This window comes from Rhinolophus sinicus, linkage group LG02, assembly GCF_036562045.2.
Source record: "Rhinolophus sinicus isolate RSC01 linkage group LG02, ASM3656204v1, whole genome shotgun sequence".
In the NCBI taxonomy this organism is placed as follows: Eukaryota; Metazoa; Chordata; class Mammalia; order Chiroptera; family Rhinolophidae; genus Rhinolophus; species Rhinolophus sinicus.
In genome coordinates this window covers 109,612,471-109,635,686 of record NC_133752.1, presented here as the reverse complement: position 1 = coordinate 109,635,686, position 23,216 = coordinate 109,612,471, and the positions used below count along the sequence as shown (strand labels likewise).

The following is a 23,216-nucleotide window of genomic DNA, read 5'->3' as shown; positions in this document are numbered from 1 at the left end:
AGGCCGGTGTGTTAGAGCCACATGGCTGTCGGACACCAGCTCAGTGACACGCACCCTGGCTGGCAGGGCTCTGCATCCGGCCCACCCTCGGCCTTGCTGTGCCAGAGAAAGCAGACCCTGGATGTGCTGGGCAACCGCGTGCATCTAACTCCAGGAAGACCAGACAAGCATAGGGAGCAGCAGCCCACCGACTGCCAGCTCTGCGTGGCCCGAATGTCCAGAACTGACCGCTCCTTGACCGGATGGGAGGAGCTGGGCGTAAGTGTGTGTCCTCCTCTTCCACTCCCTGCGCCCTGGAGAGGGAGCGCACAGTGAATGGACAGAGCACTGTCCTCAGTGGATTCGGGTCTCCACTGCTGGTTTCTTCTTTACCACCACCCAGACCTCTGTGCAGTCAGGACGGGGAAAGAATGACCCTGACTGTTCCATAGGCAAGAAAAGGAGGCCCTGCAAGTTCTTCCTCATTCACTCAAGGACACACAGGCAGAGACAGGGACAGAGTTGAAACATCTTGAGTCCAAAGCGACAGAACATTGCAGAGCCAACCAGATGGACCCAACATTGGAACTGGTGCCCCCTCTGGTACAAATGTGCTGCTTGTTTCACATCCCTGCCTGGACCCAGCCCAGTGGGCACCTGGCTCAGCTCCCTCCTCAGTGACAATGGCTCTGAACGAATGTGAGATTCAATGCTCTGCAGCATCTGATATTTAGGACCAGGAGTCAGGGACTCCTCTAGAAAACTAAATTCCCTTTCTTTACTAAAATAAATTTCATTAACTGAAACTGAAGGGGAAAAAGGAGAAAGGGACAAGGAGAATGAGGCACCTCGTCTGGATGAAGTCCTTGCACTGGACCCTGCCCTGCACTTCCAATTTCAACTCAGACGTGCACACGGACGGCACTTCTGCTGTGGACGGTGTGCTGTGCCCTGTGTCCAAGGTCAGGGAGGTGGGAAGGACGTGTGTGTGGCTGTGCGGGGTATGACCACAGGACCCCAGCCAGAGACCTCTTACCCTCAGGCCCGGACAGGGTCTGAGGCAGAAGAAGGGGCTGCTTTCTGACCTTCACTGGACTCTTCCTCCTCTTCATCTTCGTCCTCGTCATCCTCGTCCTCCTCGTCCTCCTCCTTGTCCCCAAGCTCGTAGCTCTCCAAGGCCTCCAGCTCCCCTTCACTCTTTCCTTTCAGAAGAGCATGAATCCGCACAGCCTCCTTCCAAGGAACGCCACCCAGGTCTGAGGTGGGCAGGGGAGGCTCCTCCTCCTCCATCTCGGACTCAGAACTGCTGTGAAGAAAAAGCACACAGCCAAAGTGAGGGAATGACAAAACCGAGAAGGGGGAGGTGAAAGCCACAACCAGAGGCAAAGCACCTGCTGGGCGGGAAGGGAGGCCTCGTCGGAAGGGCCACCCTGCCTCCCTGCCCACATCAGGCACACGAGGGTACAGGAGGAGAGGGAACAAGGGGCAAGCTGGCCTGCACACGTGCGAGCGCACGCAAGCAGTGGCCCAGTCTGCTGGGTACTCTGTTCAGAGGCCAGTCTCAGAGGCCCTCAGAGCATGGGGTGTGAACCCCTTCTGATACAAACTCATGACCCAGGGGATCAGGAGTGGAGAGGAAGTCTCCTTCCATTGTGCTCCACTATTTGGTTTGAGGAACTCAATTCTACTTGACTCAGGTGGTCGGAGGGCTGTCGTGAGGGCCATGCCAGGGAAGGGGTAGCGGCTGCAAGGCGCCCAAGTGGAATCTTAATTGCAGATGTGCTGGAGGAGGGGCAGCACACTGCTCCAGTGTTCCTTGAGTGCCCACGATCTGCTACACCTTGAGCTGGACACTGCGGGGAGCACACAGGTAGCGTGGCAGCAGAGGCCCCGCTCACTGCACAGGACAGTGTGGGAACTGTGGGGACACGGTGGCAACACCCCCACCCTGGGCACTGCTTTTTACAAGCGGCTGCATTGCCACCACAGCTCCCTTCACAGCACACAGTCTGGCTCACTTTCAAATGGCGGCAGCATGACGTGTGAGAAGACACCTGCCATGACTTGCACGAGCCCTGAACGGGATGCCTGCGCTCTAGGCCACCCTGCCCTCCCTGCTCTGCCAAGAAGCGGTACAACAGGCAGCACATGGATGAAAAACCTCACCACTCAATACCACCGTGGGGTCCAGGTGGAGGACGGACAGCCAGCGTCACAGTGAGCAGAGCAGCTTCTGGGAGCCACTCCATGAGCGGATAACTGCCAGTCTCCTTCAGGACAGGCTTTGCCTCCAGTGAGGAAAGGAGCTGACTAGGCTTCACAGTGAAGCGAGGCCCAGCCTCTGGACGACGAGCCCCACACCCCAGCAGCATCAGGCCTGGCGAGAGGCTGGCTGACTTCCTGTGAGGGGGCGTGCTCCCCCCTCCTCAGAGTGGGGCCATGTGTGACAGCGAGCCAGTGAGCACTGTGGTGAGGACGTGCCACCCACTGCACGTGTAGTAAAGAACTTAGCCTGCTCTGAGAGGCCTGGCTACTGTCCTCGGCTCCTGGGAGGTGAGCTTGGAACGCCCTGCCTGCTGGGAAAGTATTTCACTGGGGCCTTACATCATGGTGGACAGTCTAATAATGTGATTTAGGGTGAGGGCTGGCCATATCAGAGACACCCATGATTTAGGGTGGCGGCTTTGGGTCATGCAGTGTCAGGTGACCTGGAGACCAACCACAACCACATGGGCGGTCGATTAGTCAATCATTCGCTGCCGAGGTATCAAGCCCAAAGAAAAACTCTCAACAGCAAGGCTTGGTGACCATTCTGCGGGGGTACCGTCACACACCCAAACCAAGAAGGTGCCCCTGTCCTAACTCCATGAGGAGAGGACCTGGCAGCTCTGCAGCTGCCCATCCTCGGGCTCTGCCCGAGGCGCTTCCTTTGGCTGATTTCAGTCGTTACCCTCTCCCATAATTAAAGCATAAACACGGGCATTCCCCTTTCTGTTGGGTTCTGTCTTCCAAATTATCAAGGCTGACGGTGGCTTTGGGAACTCTCCCACGGCAGCTGGGTCAGAAGTGAGGGCAGCCTGGTGGGCTGCATTCCTTCGGCTTTTCAGGTGGCTGGGTCCTCACAGGGCCATGCTGATTATTTATGCTCTCCCAGCCTCAGTGTCTTCATGGGTGACAGGGCAATGTTAATACCTGCCTTGCAGGCAGTTGTGAAGAGTAGAGATTTTACTGATTTTCAAGGTGCTTGTGTTACACCCTGGAACTCGAGCCATTCACTTGTTTACTCATCTACACATTTGTTCCTTCGACGAACATTGTGAGTGCCTACCGAAGCTCAGCCAGGGACACAGAAATAAACGGAGCCAGCTCCTTACTGTACCCAGCTCGTCTGGTGAATTCTACTCATTCATTCACCCAACTAAGATTTACTGAGTGTCTTCTATTTACCATGCACCTTCCTAGACATTGCAGGCAACTCAAAGTAACAGAAAAGATCCTCATTCCCTAGGGGACATAAGACGCAAACATGTCATGACAGAATACGGCACAACATGACTGCTGGGATGGAGAGTTGGGAGGAAGCAATTTAAAGCAGGCAAACAAGAATCCGGGCCACAGGAAGTTGGGCATCTAGATTTTGACTATTTTTCAGTGTTTACTTAGGGATTACTTTGCCTTACCTGTATGTTTCCATTTGTTTACTTTCTTATTAATTAACAACAATGGGTAATTTATGTTATTTAACACCTTTCAAACATGAGGTAAGGATAAGAATGCTCCTATGCTCATCTTATGTCTTAGGTGGGCAGAGAGAGGGCCGGCTTGTCCTCTTGCACGGCTGAGCTCAGGCTGCCCAGTGATCCTCAGGCAGCTGGGGTGCATGGCAGCTTCCTGGGGCCTCAGTGCAGCCCTGCCCTGTTCTGTGCTACCTCATGAGATGGCCACCCTTCACATACTAAGGGTAACGAGGCCCTGTGTACAGATCTGACAGCCACACTGGCTAGTTTTGTGACAGCTCAAGGACCATGGGAGAATAGCAAGTGACGCACAGAGTACAAAAATAGGGTGGAAAGGTCAACCCTTGCCTCTCCTCCTAAGCAGCAAGCTGTCAGGCCATTTCTGAGAGGCTGTGCTGCATGCACGTGGAGATCTGAGACGGGCAAACAGGGCTCCCTCCCTCTGTGGAGGACAGAGAGAGATCGGCAGGGGCTGCCAACTGTCCCTTTTCAGGCCAGCACTCCACGGTACCTTGGAGCAACGCTCTGGGTCTGGCCCGGCTCCTCATGTCACGTAAGACCCGCAGTGTAAGCTCAGTACCAAAGCTCGTTTGCCATCCTCGCCTGCTCCCGGCACCTGAATTTCTGGGTCTGGCCTTTGAAGAGGTTGGAATGTGCAGGGGACACCGCTACCCCACCCTCAGACTACAGCCTGGAAAGTTTAAGTGCAGAGAATCACTAGACCAGAGCAAAATGCAATACAGACGACCAGATCCCTCTGCCTTTCAGGGAGGATGAGTGACCGCTCAGGACACAGCCTCGGAGGAGAGATGAGGGCCAGGCATTCGGGTCAGCTCTCCGCCAAGCAGGTGGCTATCTGGGCATCTGTAACAATACGCTGTGCCAGGTGACTGCTTGGTCTAGGCTGGCCTCCCGGGACCGCACTGTCTCTGAGAGCAGGGCCAGGTCTGCTCTTCTCACTGTGGTGCTTGTCACGAGCCCAGCACAGCCAAGACGGGCATGGATGTACAGGGAGCACCCCAGGGAAAGCCAATGCAGCAACATGGCAGAGGTACCATGTCCACGTTCACAGCGTCAGACATGGAACGTCTGAAGCCTCTCGGCAGAGCATCCGTCAGAAGGAGCTGCCCCTTTCAGTCAGAATAACGTCTAGCATAAGTTATCTGTGCTACAATTTACACCCACTCACTCATCTTGAAGCACCTTCCCTGAGTCTCCTCTCAGGTGTTGCCCTCTTATTGAGGCCATAACAGGACCTGGTGGGAGGAAGCAGAACCAGGGGCACACGGCCTGGTTCTAGTGGGACAGGCTTGCTCCCGACTTCAGTGGGCTAAGCAGAGATCCTGCTGGGCCAGGAGCGGCAGGTCCCAGGACGATGAGCACAGTGCTGGGTAACCCCATGGCACAGGCACGGCTCGCGGATTAGCTTACTAGCTGCACTATGACTAAGGCACAGCCACGATGACTTCCCTGCTTCACAAACGGGAAAACTGAAGCTGGAGGCTGGGCCACCCGTGTGAGAAGTCAGGACTGCCCAGCGTCCACACCATACCCTGCTGCACCCCATGCAGTGGTTTAGAATCCAAGCGCCCTTCGGTTCCTAGCAGCTGTCAGAGTGACAGCCCAGGAGGAAGACCACGAATGGGCGCCTGGCTGCGTGCGTCCAGCCTCAAAGTGGAGACCGGGAATTTGGGCAGGCCTTGTATGAGCGAGGCAGGCTGTTGCACAGAATCCACGTGAAGTTCTTGGAGGTTTGCAAGGGAAAATGGGGAATCACAGCTTTCACTTTTAAATTAACCCACTCATAGTCAGAGAGTCTGTGCAATATTCTGTCATACAGGGCCTGCCCAAATTCCCGGTCTCCACTTTGAGGCTGGACGCACGCAGCCAGGCGCCCATTCGTGGTCTTCCTCCTGCAGCGAATGATTGACCAATTGATTGCCCATGTGGTTGTGGTTGGTCTCCAGGTCACCTGACACTGCATGACCCAAAGCCGCCACCCTAAATCATGGGTGTCTCTGATATGGCCAGCCCTCACCCTAAATCACATTATTAGACTGTCCACCATGACATAAGGCCCCAGTGAAATACTTTCCCAGCAGGCAGGGCATTCCAAGCTCACCTCCCAGAAGCCAAGGACAGTCAGGAATTCACACTTGTTTACAGTCAGCCTCGAAGGAGGGGCTTTTCATCGCGGTGTTACCTGATGGGGGGCACGGCCCCTCTGTGCCGGCCTGTCCCCAACTTCTGGGGCATGCGCTCTGGAAAGCACACTTGTTTGCTCCAGCTCTCAATGACTAATTGTCCAGAGCCAGGATGTGTAAACACTACAGGACTTCAGCAGATGGGCACTGCACAAGCCATGGCCCTCACCTGGGGCCAAGTCTTTCAGATGGGCAGTCAGGGAAAAACACAACTAAAACCACAAAGCCAGTTTTCTATTGTCTTCGGGCACCTGGTCTCTCCCAGAGAAAATAAAAGTACTGTTTCCAGGTTCTCTTTGGGAAGATGCTCCCGGTTCCCTATTCCAAGGAGGGAGGGGTCATGAGCTGATGATGCCTGTGCCAGAGTGTCCACCTGTGTGAACTACCCATGAAGCCGATGGTAAGAATCACATCATGTCTGTTAACAACAGGTATTCCTGGCCTCCACCCCAAAGCCGCTGCCTCAGCTACTCCAGGGGAGGGCCCGGGGATCATCTTTTTACCTCGTGTCCCAGGTGGTGTTTTCATCAGGGAAGCAGTGGCTCTCAAAGTGTGGTCTCCAGGCCACAGCATCACTGGGAACGTTCTAGAAATGCAAATCTTGGGCTCTAGCCCACACTGACAGAGTCAGAAACTGCCCAGCAACCTGGGCTTTAATGAGCCCTCAGGGCGATTCCGGTGCAAGTAAAGCGTAATTAGCACTTCCCCATGGAAAGGTGATTTGGGGCCAGACCCAGTTGCTGGCACTTGAACCACCCGTGTAAGGAAAGTGGTACAAGACCCTGCCCTGCCCCTCCTGTGCCCAGAGCTGGGCAGAGCAGTGACAAAGTGCTCACTGGGCACCGGATACTGCTGGCTGCTGTTTCACTGAGTCCTCATTACCAGCCTGAGCTAGTGTCCTTTGCGGGCAAGGAAACCGAGGCACAGAGGTTAAGGAACTTGCCGATAACTAGCAGGCATAGAGCTAGGCTTCAAGCCAGGTTTGTTTCACTCCAAAGTCACGTTCTGACACATCACACTGCACTGCCCCCCTGCAGCAGACACCTAACTTAAGAGCTCTTTAAACTCACCAGAAGTGAGATTCTGGGTTGAACTGGTTAATTCCTTAAAACTCTGTCATTTCTCATCATCAAGTTTAACACCTCCTCAAGGAAGGACTAAGGGCTGAAAATGCCTAACTCTCCTTGGTGCTGTAGGGAAGGTGGAAAAAACATGGGACACACTTCCTGCATCTCACCTTTCTTGCGGGAAGTAAGACAAAACCCCTAGCTCCTTACTTTGATTGCTTCACCTTCAAGAGACTGTTTTTCATTCTGCATAGCAGCTAATGCTAGTTGTTTCTTCTTTTACGCTTTTCAGCTTGCATTTAAGTAAGATGGAGGCATTTATTGCAACTGTTGAATGCTAATTTATTTCATACTCTTCTGTTCTGCCCTTCCTGTCATACCTTGCTCTAAAATGCTATGAGTTAGCCTTCTAGGAATGCCCTGTCTATCTTATGTCAATTGCTGCCCCATTATCTTCCCGTTTACAAATCACAGTGGAGTTGTTCCTGCAGGCCAGTGGGCTGACCCACTGGACCTGCGGCCAAGTCTCTAGCTCTGCTTTGACAACAGACCTCCCGCACCACCCACCACAGAGAGGACACAGTAGGGAGTGCTGTGTCTCTTCGGTACACATGCAGAATCACGTGACAACAACGTCAAGGGGAGGCTGTCCCCGCAATGCATGGACAAGCTGTCCAGGAGGCCAGCCTGGGAGCAGTCCAGCAGAGCGTGCCTGACACCAGCGCTGGGCCGAAGTGACTGCCCAGCAAACACCCTCTGAAAAGCATTCTTGGAACTTAAAAAAAAAGCTGTTTTCTTTAACCTCACACATTCCCTTCCTCATGGCTACAAAGCAGTGTCCAGAGTGTGACCCAAATGCTCTCATGCCAATCCAAGGCCCCTACCTGTCTGGTGCTACAGCACGTGCTCCCACCGTGGAAGCTTTGCAGGGCAGTCTGGCTAATACTGATCTCAATCCATCTTTCTATCTTGTACGCTTTCTTTTTTATGTCTTAAAAAAGATGCTCTCTTCTACGTATATTGTTTCTCCATCTCCTTGATAATCTCCCGTCGAGCACTTTGGATCCTTTTGTACTGACAATGGCAGGTCTGGGCAGGTAATAAGAATGAGTCCTGGGGTGAAGGCAGCAGACTCAGGGGGTCTTTTGAGCATGCATGTCCCCCAAAGGCCTCACTTAGTTCAACGTAATTAAAACACGGGGCCTGGCCAAGCAGAAAGCCCCTCGCTGATGTGTGTGGCCCCTGGGACACAGGTATTCTGCTCCTCTCTTAACACATAGGGTAAGAAAGAAGCCCAGAGAGGTGAGGTAGCTTCCCCAAGACAGTACAGTGAAAGGGTGGTTAAGTCGTAACAGGAGCCTCTATTCTGATTCCGGGTCACCTCCCTCTCGGCACACGGCTTCAGGTCCACTGCTGTCCCTGGGTGGGGGTCTCTCCCCTCCACTGAGCTTGTAAACAACAACCCGAGGGCAGCATCGATGACTGCTATTTTTTTTCTGTGACCTTTTCAATGAATAGCAAAGTGTGAAGGCCATAGTAGGTGTTCAATAAATACAGAAGCTCTGAATTAAGTCAAATGGATTGTGACCCCTACTGGCTAACCAGATGAAGGGATGAGAGCCTCAATGGAACAGGGGTGGGGGGATCACCAGGCAACAGGAAACCAGGAGAATCCTGGACGTGCACCTGGAAAACCCGAGTCTGACCTTAGCCCACCCTTGACCCTAACCTCAGTCAGCATCAGTATCTTTGCCTGTGAGGTGACAAGGTATCTGTTCGTGTCTACTTCACAGGATTCCCGAGACGGCACGTGGGGCGAAGGAGAGGGAAGTCCTCTGTAAACGGCCCGGCAGCGTGCGAAGTGGTAACAAAGGCAGCCACCACCTGCAGGCGTGGACGGTGCTGAGCTCAGGCAGGCCTTGGACACAGCGCAGCTGGGTGCTGACCACTGCTATAAAGCCAGAATCGCAATAAAGCCAGGCCTCCTTTTGTTGCTGGTGGAGGGTGTTGCCTTCAACTTATAAAAATCACAGCATCTGTGAAGCGCAGTAAACCAAGGTGTGCCTGTACCATTTTAAACACTATACATATTTAACCCTCACACCAATCCTGCGAGGAAGGTACTAACACCACCCTCATTTCACAGATGAGGAAACAGAGGCATAGAGAGGTGGCATAACTTGCCCAGTGTCACACAGCCAGTAGGTGGCAAGGCCAATATTCCAGCCCAGGTAGTCGGGCTCAGATCCCATGCTGCTGGCAGGCGCTATGCTGCCTTCCCGAGTGGGCCAGCATGTTTATCTAGGGAAGAGGCTGCGGGGAAAGCCACGGGCACACACAGGAGGGGCTGAGCCCGGCCAGTGTGGCCAACCTGCTGGCGGCGTCCTCCTCGGTGCCCTTGTCCAGCACGCTGCTCAGGTTGTGCTCGGCCTGCGTCTCCTCAGGCACCTCCTGCAGCCCCTCGGCCTGCCTCACGGACAGGCGGTAGTTCTCCAGCTCAATCCTCTCAGGCGTGCCCCGCAGTCTCTTGGCAATGCTGGGCTCCTCCAGGCCATTCACACTGGAACCTGCATGACAAGCACAGAAGCAACACTCTATGACAAACGACAGGAACTGAATACACGCAGGTACAATGAAGAAGCTGAGGGAGGGAGGAGGCACCTGCAGAGGCTGTCTAAGCCCCCATGGCAGCCACCATTTGTTTCAGTGAAAGGGGGAACAGCCCTCCCATGAAGGCCAGGGGAGACTGAAAGTCAACAAGGTAACAGATTTGAGAGGCCAGGAGACGACGCTGGTGTGAGAGGCAGACCTTCACTAAATAGGAGAAGCAACGAGACTGCATATCAGCCCATGGGGGCTGCTCCTGCCCTTCATTATCCCCAAGCCCTCAGCACAGCCAACGGTGGTGGTGCCCAGGTGGGGCAAGAGGGCCTTGGCCAGGATCCTGAGGAAGCTCTTCTCATTGGAATCAAGCTCCTTAAAGCAGCTTTCGTCAAAAAAGACGAGTCCTTCCAGCTGTTCCCCCACCTTGGTCCAGGATCTAATCAAGGTCCCTGTACTACATCCAGCTGGTCCACTTTGGTGCCTAGGCCAGCTGTTTTGCTGACCTCCTGCCATGTGGGTTGGTCACTCTTCCTGATTAGATTCCAGTAAACACCTGTTTAACAAGAACACTCGTGGGGATGCTGTGCCCCCACACTGTGCCTGGTCAGGAGCAGTCAGGCTACCTCTTTCCTGGTGACACAGGTTCAACTGCTGGGTTAAAGTGGTGCCCAGCCATCTCTGTTGTAAAGAGACACGTGCCCCTTCATAACTGATAAGTAGTCTGTGGGGTGATACATACAAACATGGAACTACCCTGCTCCCACCATCCTTTCATCCAGTGGGTTTAGTATCCATTTGTGATCTCTGCCTGAGTCAATTATTACACTGGGAGTCGCCAAACAGTCATTTTAAACACCCTATCATTCCTTCTCCACTATCACTTTTTTGTAAAGAACTTTCCCCATTTCTCTTTATTTTTTCGAGTACTACTGTGAGCTCAGGGCTTCTGAAAATCTTAGATGTTGTATCTGACTATGATATTTCCTAGTGTCCTTCAACCCAGGACAGTATCTCTGTCTTCCTCTATTTTTCTGATGTACCTTATTATCCCCCCACCCCCCTTTTTTCTTTATTTATTCTCAAATGTGTATGATGTAGTACACAGGTGCAGGGTCAGAAAAGTGCAGGCTAGACACCTGCGCCCACCAGCGCCAGGCTATGGGATCTCAGGAAAATCATGGAAGTGGTGAGTGCGTTCGCTGGTCTATAAATGAGGATGACGCCCACTCCCAGGGTTACTGTGAACATGGAATGAAATGACACACACATACATGTGTGTGAGTGTGTGTGTGTGTGTGTGAGTGTGTGTGAGTATGTGTGTGTGTGTGTGTGTGTGTGCCAACGCTGTGCCCGCCACACATTATCTTCCTCTTCTGCTTAGGCCTAGGGCATGGGCAGGATTCAGCAAATATGGTTAAGCGATGTATCTGATGTCCAGTAACGTTTTTACCACCGGTTGGGTACATTCTTGTGTACGTGTGTTGTATCATTTGGATTGTAAACAACAGTTACTTGATGAAGAAAGATGGGAGGAGTTCTGGGCAGGAGGAGCAGTGTCAGCTAAGGAGCGGCGACACGGACTGGCGGTGTGCATGACTACATGGTCAATGGGAGTGACTTGAAGTGGTGAGACAAGGCAGAAACGGACGTGGGAGCAGGTCACGAATGGCCTTCCAGCCTGGCCAGGGAAAGTCCCTGACTTCTGTAACGTTCTAAGCTCTAAGAGATCACAGTGGGTTTCGGCAGGCAACGCCATGCCACCCAGTGTCAGGTAACAAGTGGTGTATGCGGTAAAGCCGAGAACCTGCAGAGTGAAGGATCAAAGAAAAGGAGTAAGAGAGTGACTTCGTCATTTTTGTGACATGACGAGTTGTGCAGAACATGGTCTGGAAGCCTGGCACTTGTGCTGTACAACGTTCTGAACCTCTTTGTAACATCATTGGAAAGAACTTTCTATAAAGCCAGGTACTCACAGAATGAAGTCTTTGTGCATCTGCCGAATTACTGGGATCTTTCAAATTCACTAGAGAAGCTTCACTGGAAAGCAAGACCCAGGGCACGTTCATTTAGAAATTCAGGTTGACATATAACCATGGGGTCCGGGCACGAATCCATGGGCTTGCTGTGCCCTGTGCCCACTGTCCTCAGCCCTGCACCCGTGGGAATGTCACTATAAACATCCCTAGTCAATTCTTCAATACGGAGCTCAGGGCCCTACAGTGTAGGCTTCGATGCTAGACTAAAGCATCTGGAAGAGCAGGAAGTATGTGGACTCCAGTAAGAGCAAAACAGAGGACGGAGCACAGCAGGTTGGTGAAGACTGGACATTCTCCAGCAAACCTGCCCGCCAGGCCCTTGGAAGCACAGGCACGCACTGCCGGTCCGCCATTTCCAAATGCCGGGCTTCCGGCCGTCGCTCTTTCTCCTCATCAAAACCCAATGTGATAACGATAAGAAGGCTAAGGATGCCCTGACTCTAACACCCCTTGAGTCTTTCCTTCCCGTCACATATTTTTTGACAACTGTGCTAAATAGAAAGCAGATGAGAAAGACATATTAAGTTGGTACGAAAGTAATTGTGGTTTAAAAGGTTAAAAAACTGCAAAAACTGCAATTACTTTTGCACCAACCCAAGAAATGTGAAGAACTACTCAAGTATAAAGCTTTGGGGAGCTCCAAAAATATGGAATAAAACCAAAAAGTGTTTCTTTTGGATGGGAGAAGAACATTAGAATAAAAACTATCACTTCAGTGGGGAACAAACAACTAACCTCATCAATTCAGATCCAAGCAATTTCATGGGAGAATAAAGAAACACACTCAGGTAGGAAAACACTCAGAAGTGATGTCTGTTTTCAGTGGGTAATGCACTGTTTGCCAGGAATTTGACCAGAACCTTGGTAAACCAAGCAGATTAAAACACTCTACTCTTAAGGAGCTGCAGGGTAGTCGTGGGAAAGACAGCCCTGTACAGGAGTCACTTCAGTACGATGTGTTAATAACTGTGACTCACACACACATGTGATTTGAGGAGTACATAAAAAGGACACTTCAGCCCACCCAGGGATTCAAGGAAGGTATACCGGAGGAATATGGAGCTAGCGTGTACAGCTGAAAAAAAAAACAAATTCTGTGAGGTGGGTAATAGTTGGCACACGACGTAACTGAAGTGCAGAGGCATTAAGTAAGCTGCCAGGCCACAGAGCTAGTAAGCCATGGAGCCAAGACCCAACTCTGAGGAGGGCAGCATTGAATCAGAAGACTGCCATCTGTCCCTTGACTTGGGACTTGGAGAGAAGAGAAGGAAGGTGTGTTTCCATGGAGTCCTATTCCGCTTTCTCCATGGGAGTTTACACCATACTCTCCTCCCCACTATACCATCATTTTCAAGACGAAGGACCCAGAACCTCATGAAAGTGTCTTAGAGCAGAGAATCTGAAGCTATCCTCTTCCAAGTGTTATTTCTCTGGAATTTCTACAAGCTCTGAGGACTAATGAATCATCAAACCACAGAACTTGGCAGCCTGAGCCCAGAGTCTAGAGTTTGGGCAGGGAAATGTTGATTTAATTCTGGGATTGGCCATAATCAACAAAACAGTACTCGGAAGCACTCAGAACTATTGAGATCATTCACACATCACGTCTCCAGAGAAAGGATGCTTTGGGCCGTGGGTCTATGACTATGCAGGGCTAGCCTTGCCCGGAGCTCGCAGCCACAGGGAAAGCATCACAGGACGTTCCCTTGGGCCACATCCCCATGGAGGTTCACTTTTCTCAAAAGGAAGGTTGTACTTAGAGGATACTCAGCAAGTACCTGAACCTCACCAACTGCCAAAATATGTTTAACATTACTAGCCTCAAAATGCCATGGGAAATGAAAGAAATCAGCATCCTTGATTCTCTGTCCTGAGCAAGGGGCCATGTCCCAGATTAACCGGATGGTGACAACACTGAACCTCCCCTATCCCCCAGGTCCTCCCTCTTTCATCAACTAATGGGAGAGCCCAGCAGAGCAGAGCCTGCAGGAGAGCAGAGGGAAACATAAGTGACAGATGTGGGTTAAAGTCAAAGTTTAACCAGTGGGGTCAGGCTGGCTGGCCAAGCCCCCCGGCCCCTCCACTTCCCATGCTAGTGCAGGAACAAATATACAGCGACTTTCCGGCTACAAGAGGGATACAAGATCTAGAATAATTTCTAATGCCATTTCTTCACTAAGTCAGGGCAGGCAGATCTCAGGTTATGGAGGCCAGTTCCAGCTTCACAGACAGCAAAAGGAAACAGCTCCCAGCAGGATCTAGGTTGCATCCTAAATAGGAAAAAGGCTCTGGGCCTGACTTAAGGAAGGTGTCTGTTTGGGAAGTTACTGCCTGCATGAATTCCACACATAATCCTAAAAGAAATATTTTTCCTAACAGGACAACCTGCTCTCAGCTGATGTGCAAGAGCTGCCAAAAGCCTTTATTTGTACCCGTCTGTGCCCTAGATAGGTGTGAGGGGCACAGATGATGCTCAGGCGGTGGGGCCTTGCTAGTCCGACAAGCAGGCTCCTCCCTGCGTCCCTCCAGCAGTGGTAACGAGGTCCCAGTACTAGGAAATGAGACAGGACTCTGGGCAGCTGGCAAGGGTGACACGTTAGAGATGGGGCATCTGAGGCCTTTTGCTCTCTTTCCCCAATTCATTTCTGGTCTGTTTCCCCATTCCTTCTTCATAAGCTTGGGAAAGCATCACTGAGACCTGAAAGTCTGACAAGGACTTAGGAAAGAGCACAGAGAACTGGGATTGAGTTTCACCACAGCCCCTATATCTGTACGTAGGTTGGATGCTGGGGTTCATTCTTTCAACCATTCATTCCACAAATGCTCATTTGCATATCTGCTTCCACTCAGGTACTGTGCTAGGTGCTCAGGCACACGAGGGGACAAATAGGCTACATCTCTGCTCTTGGGAGCCTGAATTCTGATGAACTATGGGTGTCACCTACCTGCCAGAGAGACCACTTGCCCAGGGTGTCAAAAAGTGTCACTATGGCCATGCTCTAATAAGAAATGGCCCTGTGATCTGAAAGGATTGGTGCCACTTCAGGAGAAAAACACTGCTGCCATTTTGGAATACAGAGTCTTCCATAAGGTTGCTTTTTCTTACTTCTGTCTTCATCATCAAAAGTTACTTGAGAGAGTGATGTCAGCAGCATGTGGTGTGAGAGGACCTCTAGGTCTCTCCCCTTGAAGTTACAACAGTTTGGACAGCTGTAATTCAACAAATGATTCCATGCTCAACTAACCAACACGTCTGAGGGATCTGAGCGTTAAGACATCTGAAGGTGAGCAAATCGGGGCAAACAAGGGAGATGGGATGGGAAAAAGACAGACATGGGAGCCGCAGATGCAGTCAGGAGCTTGTCATAGCCCCAGTGGTTACGACAACAGTGAAAGGTTGGGATGCAACCCCTACAGGGCAAATCGAAAGGGAAGAGACAGCAATCATGCCTGGGGATGGGGTGGCACACACTGATGCTGAGCCCAGGGTCGGGGAAAAGCAGCAGTGCAAATGGTGGCAATGTTGGAAAAACTTCCATCACTAGACAAAGGAAGCCAGAGACGTGGGAACCTAATGGCCCCGCTCTTGTGGCCTGCCCAGCAGGAAAATCCTCACTCCACAGATAGCAAAAGGGTACAAACAACTTGGGTTCCAGTCTAAGTGGTTCTGTATTCATTGCGGCTAAACCCACTACAAAGAATAGAGCCACAGATCCTCAAACCCACTTCCCCCCACCATCCCCTCCCATACCCATCATGGAGGAGCCTGGTAGAGGCAGCTGGATCACCTCAAACAGAGCAGCTCTGCTGGCAGCTTCTGGCTACAGGAAGGTGGCACCGGGAACACACAGGCCAGGAGGCCCATAGCCCATCACATCCCCTTATGGGGGTGGTTCCCTGAGACCAAAGTGACTGGGTCGTAGAGAGGATGCCCATCTCATTGGGGAACATGAGGCATTTTCCATGGCCGAGGCCATAGTGCCCCACAGAGATCCTAGAAGCCCCAGCAGTGAAGATAAGAGAAAATAAAAACTTGTACTTCAGCACTACCTACTAGAAAACAAAAGAAATACGTCTACTTATCAACTTGCTAAACAGTGAAGAGTCAAATACTTAGAAAAAGAAAGAAAGAAAGAAAGATTTAATTTCCACAAATGCCATGGCAGAGAAATAATCCATCAAACATAATGAATAAGATTCAGAAATAAAATTAAAAATCTCCAGAAAATAAACTTAAAAACATGGAAGGCCACAAAACAAAAATCTGGAACTGAAACACATAAATAAAAAAGGAAGAAATGCTGGGGGAAAAAATTGTAGAATACCACCAAACTAAAATAAACAAACAGAAACACAAGGGAAAAGAAACAATGCAGACACAGAGTTACCATAAAACAAAAGATAAAATGGCTATAGGAAATCTTCATATATCATTAATCACCCTAAATGTAAATGGACTGAACTCACCAATTAAAAGGCACAGAGTAGCAGCGTGGATTGAAAAACAAAACTCAATTATATGCTGCTTTCAGGGGACATATCTCAGTTGCAAAGACAAACAGAGACTCAAAGTGAAAGGGCAGAAGACGATACTGCAAGCACTAGCATCCAGAGAAAAGTGGTTCAGAGTACTTACATCAGACAAAATAAATTTCAAGATAAAAAAGGTAACAAAAGACAAAGATGAACATTTTATAATGATAAAGGGGACAATATATCAAGAAGAAATAACATTTACTAACACACACGCACCCAACCTGAGAGCACCAAAATATATAAAGCAATTACTAACAGAACTAAAGGGAGAAACTGACAAAAATACAATTATTGTAGGGACCCAAATATCCCATTTACAGCAATGGATAGATCATCTAAACAGAAAATCAGAAAGGAAATATCGGCCTTAAATAACACATTAGACCAAATAGGCATAATTGATATTTACAGAACTTTTAATCCAGAACACCAGAATATACATTCTTCTTTAGTACATGGACCATTTTCATGGATAGACTATATGTTGGGGCACAAAACTAGTCTCAACAAATTTAAGATAACTGAAATCATACTAAGCATATTCTTTGACCACAGTGCTTTGAAACTGGAAATCAGCTGCAAAAAGAAAGCCAGAAAAAATACAAATATGTGGAGATTAAACAACAACTGGATCAAAGAAGAAATAAGAGATCTAAAGATACATAGAGACAAATAAGAATGACAATACGACATATCAAAATTTTGGGGATGCAGCAAAAGCGGTAACGAGAGGGATGTTTACAGCATTACAGGTCTATCTCAAGACACAAAAATCTCAAATAAACAATCTAACATTACACCTTAAAGAACCAGAAAAAAAGAACAGATAAAGCCTGAAGTCAGTAGATCGAAGGGAATAATAAAAATTAGAACAGAATTAAATGAAATAGAGAACAAAAGAGCTGGTTCTTTGAAAAGATAAACAAAATTGACAAACCTCTGGCTAGACTCACTAGGGAAAAAAAAGACTCAAGTAAACAACATCAGAAATGAAAGAGAAGTTACAACAGATACCACAGAAATCCAAAGGAACATACAAGAATACCATGAAAGGCTATATGCCACCAGATTCAATCACCTAGAAAAAATGGACAAGTTCTTACAAATATGTAAGTTTCTTAGACTGAATCATGAAGAATTGCAAAACCTAAACAGACAGATCAACAGTAAGGAAATTGAAACAATCATCAAAAACCTCCCCAAAAGCAAAAGTCCAGGACCAGAGGGCTTTACTAATGAATTCTATGAAACATTCAAAGACGACATAATACTTGTCCTTCTCAAACTCTCTCAAAAAAATTGAAGAAGGGGCAATGCTTCCTAACTCATTTGATGAGGTCACCTTTACCCCTGACACCAAAACCTGGCAAGGACAACATGAAAAAAGAAAATTACAGACCAATATTTCTGATGAATATAGACATGAAAATCCTCAACAAAATACTAGCAAATTGAATACAACAACACATTAAAAAGATTATACATCACGATCAAGTGGGGTCCATCCCAGGGGCACAAGGATGGAACAACATTTGAAAATTGATCAATGTTATACATCACATTAACAAAATTAAGGATAAAAATCTTCCTATTATACCAACAGATGCAGGAAAAGCATCTGACAAGACATAACATCCATTTGTGATTAAAACACTTTTAATAAAATGGGTACAGAACGAAAGTACCTCAACCTAATAAAGGCCATATTTGACAAACTCTCAGCTAGTGTCATACTCAATGGTGAAAAACTGAAAGCTTTTCCTCTCAGATCAGGAACAAGACAATGATGTCCACTCTCACCACTCTTATTCAACACAGCACTGGAGTCCTCACCAGAGCAATCAGGCAAGAGAAAGAAATAAAAGGCATCCAAACTGGGAATGAAGAAACAAAACTCACTATTTCAGATGACGTGATTCTCTATATAGAATAACCTAAAGAATCCACCAAAAGACTATTAAAAACAATATATAAATACAATAAAATTGCAGGATACAAAATCAATGTAGAAAAATCCTTTGCATTCCCATATACTAACAATAAAATACCAAAAAGTAATGAAGAAAACAATTCCATTTGCAAATGAAACAAATAGAATAAAATACCTAGGAATAAATTTAACAACGAATGTGAAGTACCTATACACTGAAAACTACAAGACATTGTTGAAAGCAATTAAAGAAAACATAAAGAAAGGGAAAGATAGTCTGTATTCATGGATTGGAAGAATCAACATCGTTAAAATGGCCATATTACTTAAAGCAGTATACAAATTTAATGCAATCCCCATCAAAATCCTAATGGCATTTTTCAAAAAAAAAGAAGAAAAGAAAAAGAATAACAACAAAAAATTATCCAATTTGTGTGGAACCACAAAAGACCCTGAATAGCCAAAACAATCCTAAGAAAAAAGAACAAAGCAGGCGGTATCATACTCCCTGACTTCAAGTTATACTACAAACTTACAATGATTAAAACTGTATGGGGCCGGCCTGGTGGCTCAGGCGGTTAGAGCTCCATGCTCCTAACTCCAAAGGCTGCCGGTTCGATTCCCACATGGGCCAGTGGGCTCTCAACCACAAGGTTCAATCCCTCGAGTCCCGCAAGGGATGGTGGGCTCTGCCCCCTGCAACTAAGATTGAACACGGCACCTTGAGCTGAGCTGCCTCCCGGATGGCTCAGTTGTTGGTTGGAGCGCAGGCTCTCAACCACAAGGTTGCCAGTTCAATTACTCGACTCCCGCAAGGGATGGTGGGCAGCGTCCCCTGCAACTAAAATTGAACACGGCACCTTGAGCTGAGCTGCCGCTGAGCTCCCGGATGGCTCAGTTGGTTGGAGCGTGTCCTCTCAACCACAAGGTTGCCGGTTCGACTCCCGCAAGGGATGGTGGGCTGTGCCCCCTGCAACTAGAAACGGCAACTGGACCTAGAGCTGAGCTGCGCCCTCCACAACTAAGACTGAAAGAACAACAACTTGAAGCTGAACAGTACCCTCCACAATTGAGATTGAAAGGACAACAAGTTGACTTGGAGAAAAGTCCTGGAAGTGCACACTGTTCCCCAATAAAAATCCTGTTCCCCTTCTCCAATAAAATCTTAAAACAAAACAAAAAAAACAAAAAAACAAACAAAAAAAAACCTGTATGGTATTGGCAGAAAAACAAACATACAGACTAATGCAACAGAATGGAGAGCCCAGAAATAAACCTACATGTATATGGGCAACTATTTTTCAACAAAGGAGCATCCAATAGAGAAAAAAAAGCTTCTTCAGTACATGATGCTGAGAAAATTGGAAAGCCACATGCAAAAGAATGAAACTAGACTATTTTGACACAATACATTAGAATTAACTCAAAATGGATTAAAGTCTTAAATATAAGACTGACCTGAAACAATAAGACCCATAGAAGAAAACATAGATGCTAACCTTATGGACCGTGGTCTCAGAGAGGATTTTATGAACTTGACCCCAAAGGGAAGGGAGGTAAAAGCAAAAAGTAATGAATGGGACTACATCAAACTAAAAAGCTTCTGCACAGCAAAAGAAATAATCAACAAATCAAGGTGACCAACCAAATGGGGAAGATATTTGCAAACAACACGTCTGATAAGGGACTAGTATCAAAAATATATAAAGGACTCATATAACTCAATATCAAAAAACCAAACAGTCCTATCTAAAAATGGGCAGAGAACCTAAACAGACACTTTTCCCAAGAAGACATACAAATGGCCAGTAGGTATATGAAAAGATGCTCAACTTCACCAGCTATTATGGAAATGGAAATAAAAACCACAATGAGATATCACCTCACCCCAGTCAGAATGGCTATCATCAACAAGACAAATAGTAACAAGTGTTGGAGAGGCTGTGGAGAAAAAGGAACCCTCATACACTGTTGGTGGGAATGCAGACTGGTGCAGATGCTATTGAAGGCAGTGTGGAGGTTTCTTAAAAAATTAAGAATAGGGCTACCATGTGACCCAGCAAGGCCTATTCCGGGTATCTTCCCCCAAAATTAGAAAACATTTGTTAGTAAAGATGTCTGTCTATCTGTCTGTCTGTCTATCTATCTATCTATCTATCTATCTATCTATCTATCTATCTATCTACTCCCTGTGTTCACTGCAGCATTATTTACGGTGGCCAAGACATGGAAACAACCAAAGTGTCCTTCGATAGATGACTGGATAAAGAAGATGTGGTATATATACACAATGGAATACTACTCTGCCATAAGATGAAAGTGTCATTTGCAACAACATGGATGGATCTTGAGAGCATCACACTAAGTGAATTAAGTGAGACAGAAAAGAACAAGAACCATATGACTTCACTCATATGTGGGATATAAAACAGAAAGCAACACACAAACAAAACAAACAATTTGATAGACACAGACAACAGCATAAATGTTACCAGAGGGAAAGGGGGTGGGGGAGAATGAACAGGGTGATTGGGGTCAAATATATGGTGATGGGAGGAGACTAGATTTTGGGGTGGTGAGCACACAATGGAATATATGGATGACGTACTATAGAATTGTACACCTGAAACTTATAAAATGTTATTAACCAATGCTACCCCAATAAATTTTTTTTTATACTCCTCCTCCCCAATAAATTTAATTTGAAAAGTTACTGGATATTTTGCTGTGACTTCTTTTTTAAAAAAGATTAACTGAATTCTTTTCAGATGCTCTCCTCCACATTCCCCCAAAGCCTTGCCTGTCCGTGATCTTGCACTAAGAAAAGCACCAAGCCATGGATTACAGCTGAGCTACATGGTCTCAGGGAGGTGTTAAGGAAGATGAAACCTCCTGAGGAGAGGAGATTACCAGGCTAGCAATACAAATTTAAATTCCCATATCCAGTGCAAAATTTGTCCAAGTGACCTTTCTGTTGCCTGGTTTACTGCAACAGAAACATTCACAAAATCACACTGGGAAGCGAGGGTGCTCCTCCCCATACAGAACTCTTGTCCCAGAAGGCTGGTAAGGGGGAGTCTATGCCTCAATTCTGTCTTCTCCCTGCTCATGTTGGAAACGATACAGCTGCTATTCCCCCATGCTTCCTCATAGACCAAGAAAAACGGATGAAACCATTTGAAGTAGCGGCTATTCTAGAACAACCCACTGCCTGGCCCATAGACAGTTTCCTATGTGGGACAAGGTCTTCCTTTTAGAAGCTGCTGTTGGACCCCAGTGACTTGAGCTGTCTGGGTCATAAAGAATAAGTCTGGAGATTAGTCCACATCTTCCGTCTTGCTTTGAGCTAAAGTTCCTGTATGAGTGTTGCTTAGCCGCCTGAAAACCGGCAGGGCACACATGGTGCACACTGAGTGCCACCTTGGCTTACAGCGCTCACACAATGGGATGGGTCATTCTCTGCCTCACGGACTTCAGCACTGCTCTGGTCATGCTGGACAATGGGATCTAGTATCTGTGGGCGGAGGGCTTTGGTCTGTGTGTGCGGGGACGTCACTACCAGCCTAGAACCCAATTGAGGGGCTTAGGTAAAAGGCCCTCATTTGTTAAAGGTCTTCCTTTGTTTACTGGAAGGTGTCTGGGACCACCGATTTGGGCTGTCCCCGTCTAGCCCGAGTTCAGGTGCCTTAGGGACTCTGCCTGAGCGGACTCACATTTTTACACCTGTTATAGCTATTTCTCATTCCAGGAGGGCACTCAGCACATTGCAAGCACTGCAGCTGTGCACGGAAAGGGTTCCTCTTGCTCTGGCACCCAGAAGAAGTTTCCAGGCCACCACTATGGCAGGGTCACTTTGTCCTTGCACATCTACCTCTGACAGACTCTTCTGCGGCTTCCTGCTGGCAGGGAGAAGTAGCTTCCAGAAACTTTCCACGATCGTATGACATGAGGGTGTGTGGAAGATGCGTCTGCTCGTGAAGCAGGCAATGAAGGAATGAGGACAATTGCCAGTGTCAGACACATGACAGGCATGTCACACACTGGCCACCGACTGTCACGACATTCCTGTCAGTCACTATCATCACCATGTTACACTGAGGATTTTGAGTCTCAGTGATGTCAAGTAATAAGTATGTCTAAGGGCCTGGCAGAGGCGGAGCTAGGATTCCTAGTGGAGGCGGAGCTAGGATGAAGGCAGGGCTGTGTTCCTCTGAAGCTGGGATCCTTCCACCCAACCGTGCAGGACACAATGGTTACTGCCCATTACACGTGAACTGTTTTTCCTTCATTTTTATGTGGGGACATGGAGGAGAGTAGGTCATGTGGACTGAAGGGAAGCTCAGTTACTTTGGAGATATTTAATTCCCCAAAACTGGAAGATTCTGAGCTATACATTATACAGCAGAGAGGCCCAAGAGGGAAAAAGTCGATGGGGACAAACCAGAACTGTACCAGAAAGCCCCCCTAGATGGGGCATCATGCAGACTGGGTGTTGTCCTCAGCAATGCTGGCAACACTTGCTTGCCCTCCATCGGGACACACAGGGCTCTTTCATCACCACAGCCCTCTGCTCTCAATCTGTGTGATCCCACAGAACTTTGGTTTTTAAGTTAGTTTGCTAATGTGAAATTATTTTCACAATGTCTCCCAAAGGTGCCTTTTGGCAGATGGAAATCCTGACACATGTCACTCTATCTGACCAAGGCAAAGCGGTTTCCTTTAATGTACACACCCTACTCTCCATTGAAGTCTCACCCGTGTGTCACGTAGCCTTCTTGATAATGTGCTTTCCACGTGTTATAATATCTCACAGACAGAACCTGACTTGATCCTTAAGCCGGCTGCTGCCCTACCAAATGGCCACCGCTTTTGTGTGGGAAATTGTGGGTGTGTCTAAAGCACTGGAATGTGCTTGTGTTTTCCGTTAAATCCCACAAGAGCCAGGTTCTAACTAGTCTTCTGCCTTCCCTGTCTGGCGGCCCACCTTCACACACCTGAAGGTAAGATCTCACAAGGGGTAACTGTTGTGCAACGGGGCATGAGCTACCTAGTTTAACTTATTAGCTCACATGTGTGCCTCACAAACCAAGAGGTTCTATACAGTCAAACATACATAATCTACC

At 48.2% G+C, this 23,216-nt stretch overlaps 1 protein-coding gene across 23 annotated transcripts in view; it reads right to left on the bottom strand.

Moving 5' to 3' along the window:
* The window catches only part of MICAL3 (microtubule associated monooxygenase, calponin and LIM domain containing 3), a 225,113-nt gene that overhangs the window by 36,640 nt on the left and 165,257 nt on the right, over positions 1-23,216 (bottom strand). For 22 of the 23 annotated variants that reach the window (XM_074325093.1, XM_074325094.1, XM_074325095.1 and 19 more), the window contains 2 exons: positions 9,359-9,554; positions 1,065-1,285 (listed from right to left, as the gene is read on the bottom strand). In XM_074325093.1, coding sequence (XP_074181194.1) covers positions 1,065-1,285; positions 9,359-9,554 — 417 coding nt within the window. The remainder of the gene's footprint in view (positions 1-1,064; positions 1,286-9,358; positions 9,555-23,216) is intronic. The other variant, XM_074325097.1, reaches the window with a different exon arrangement.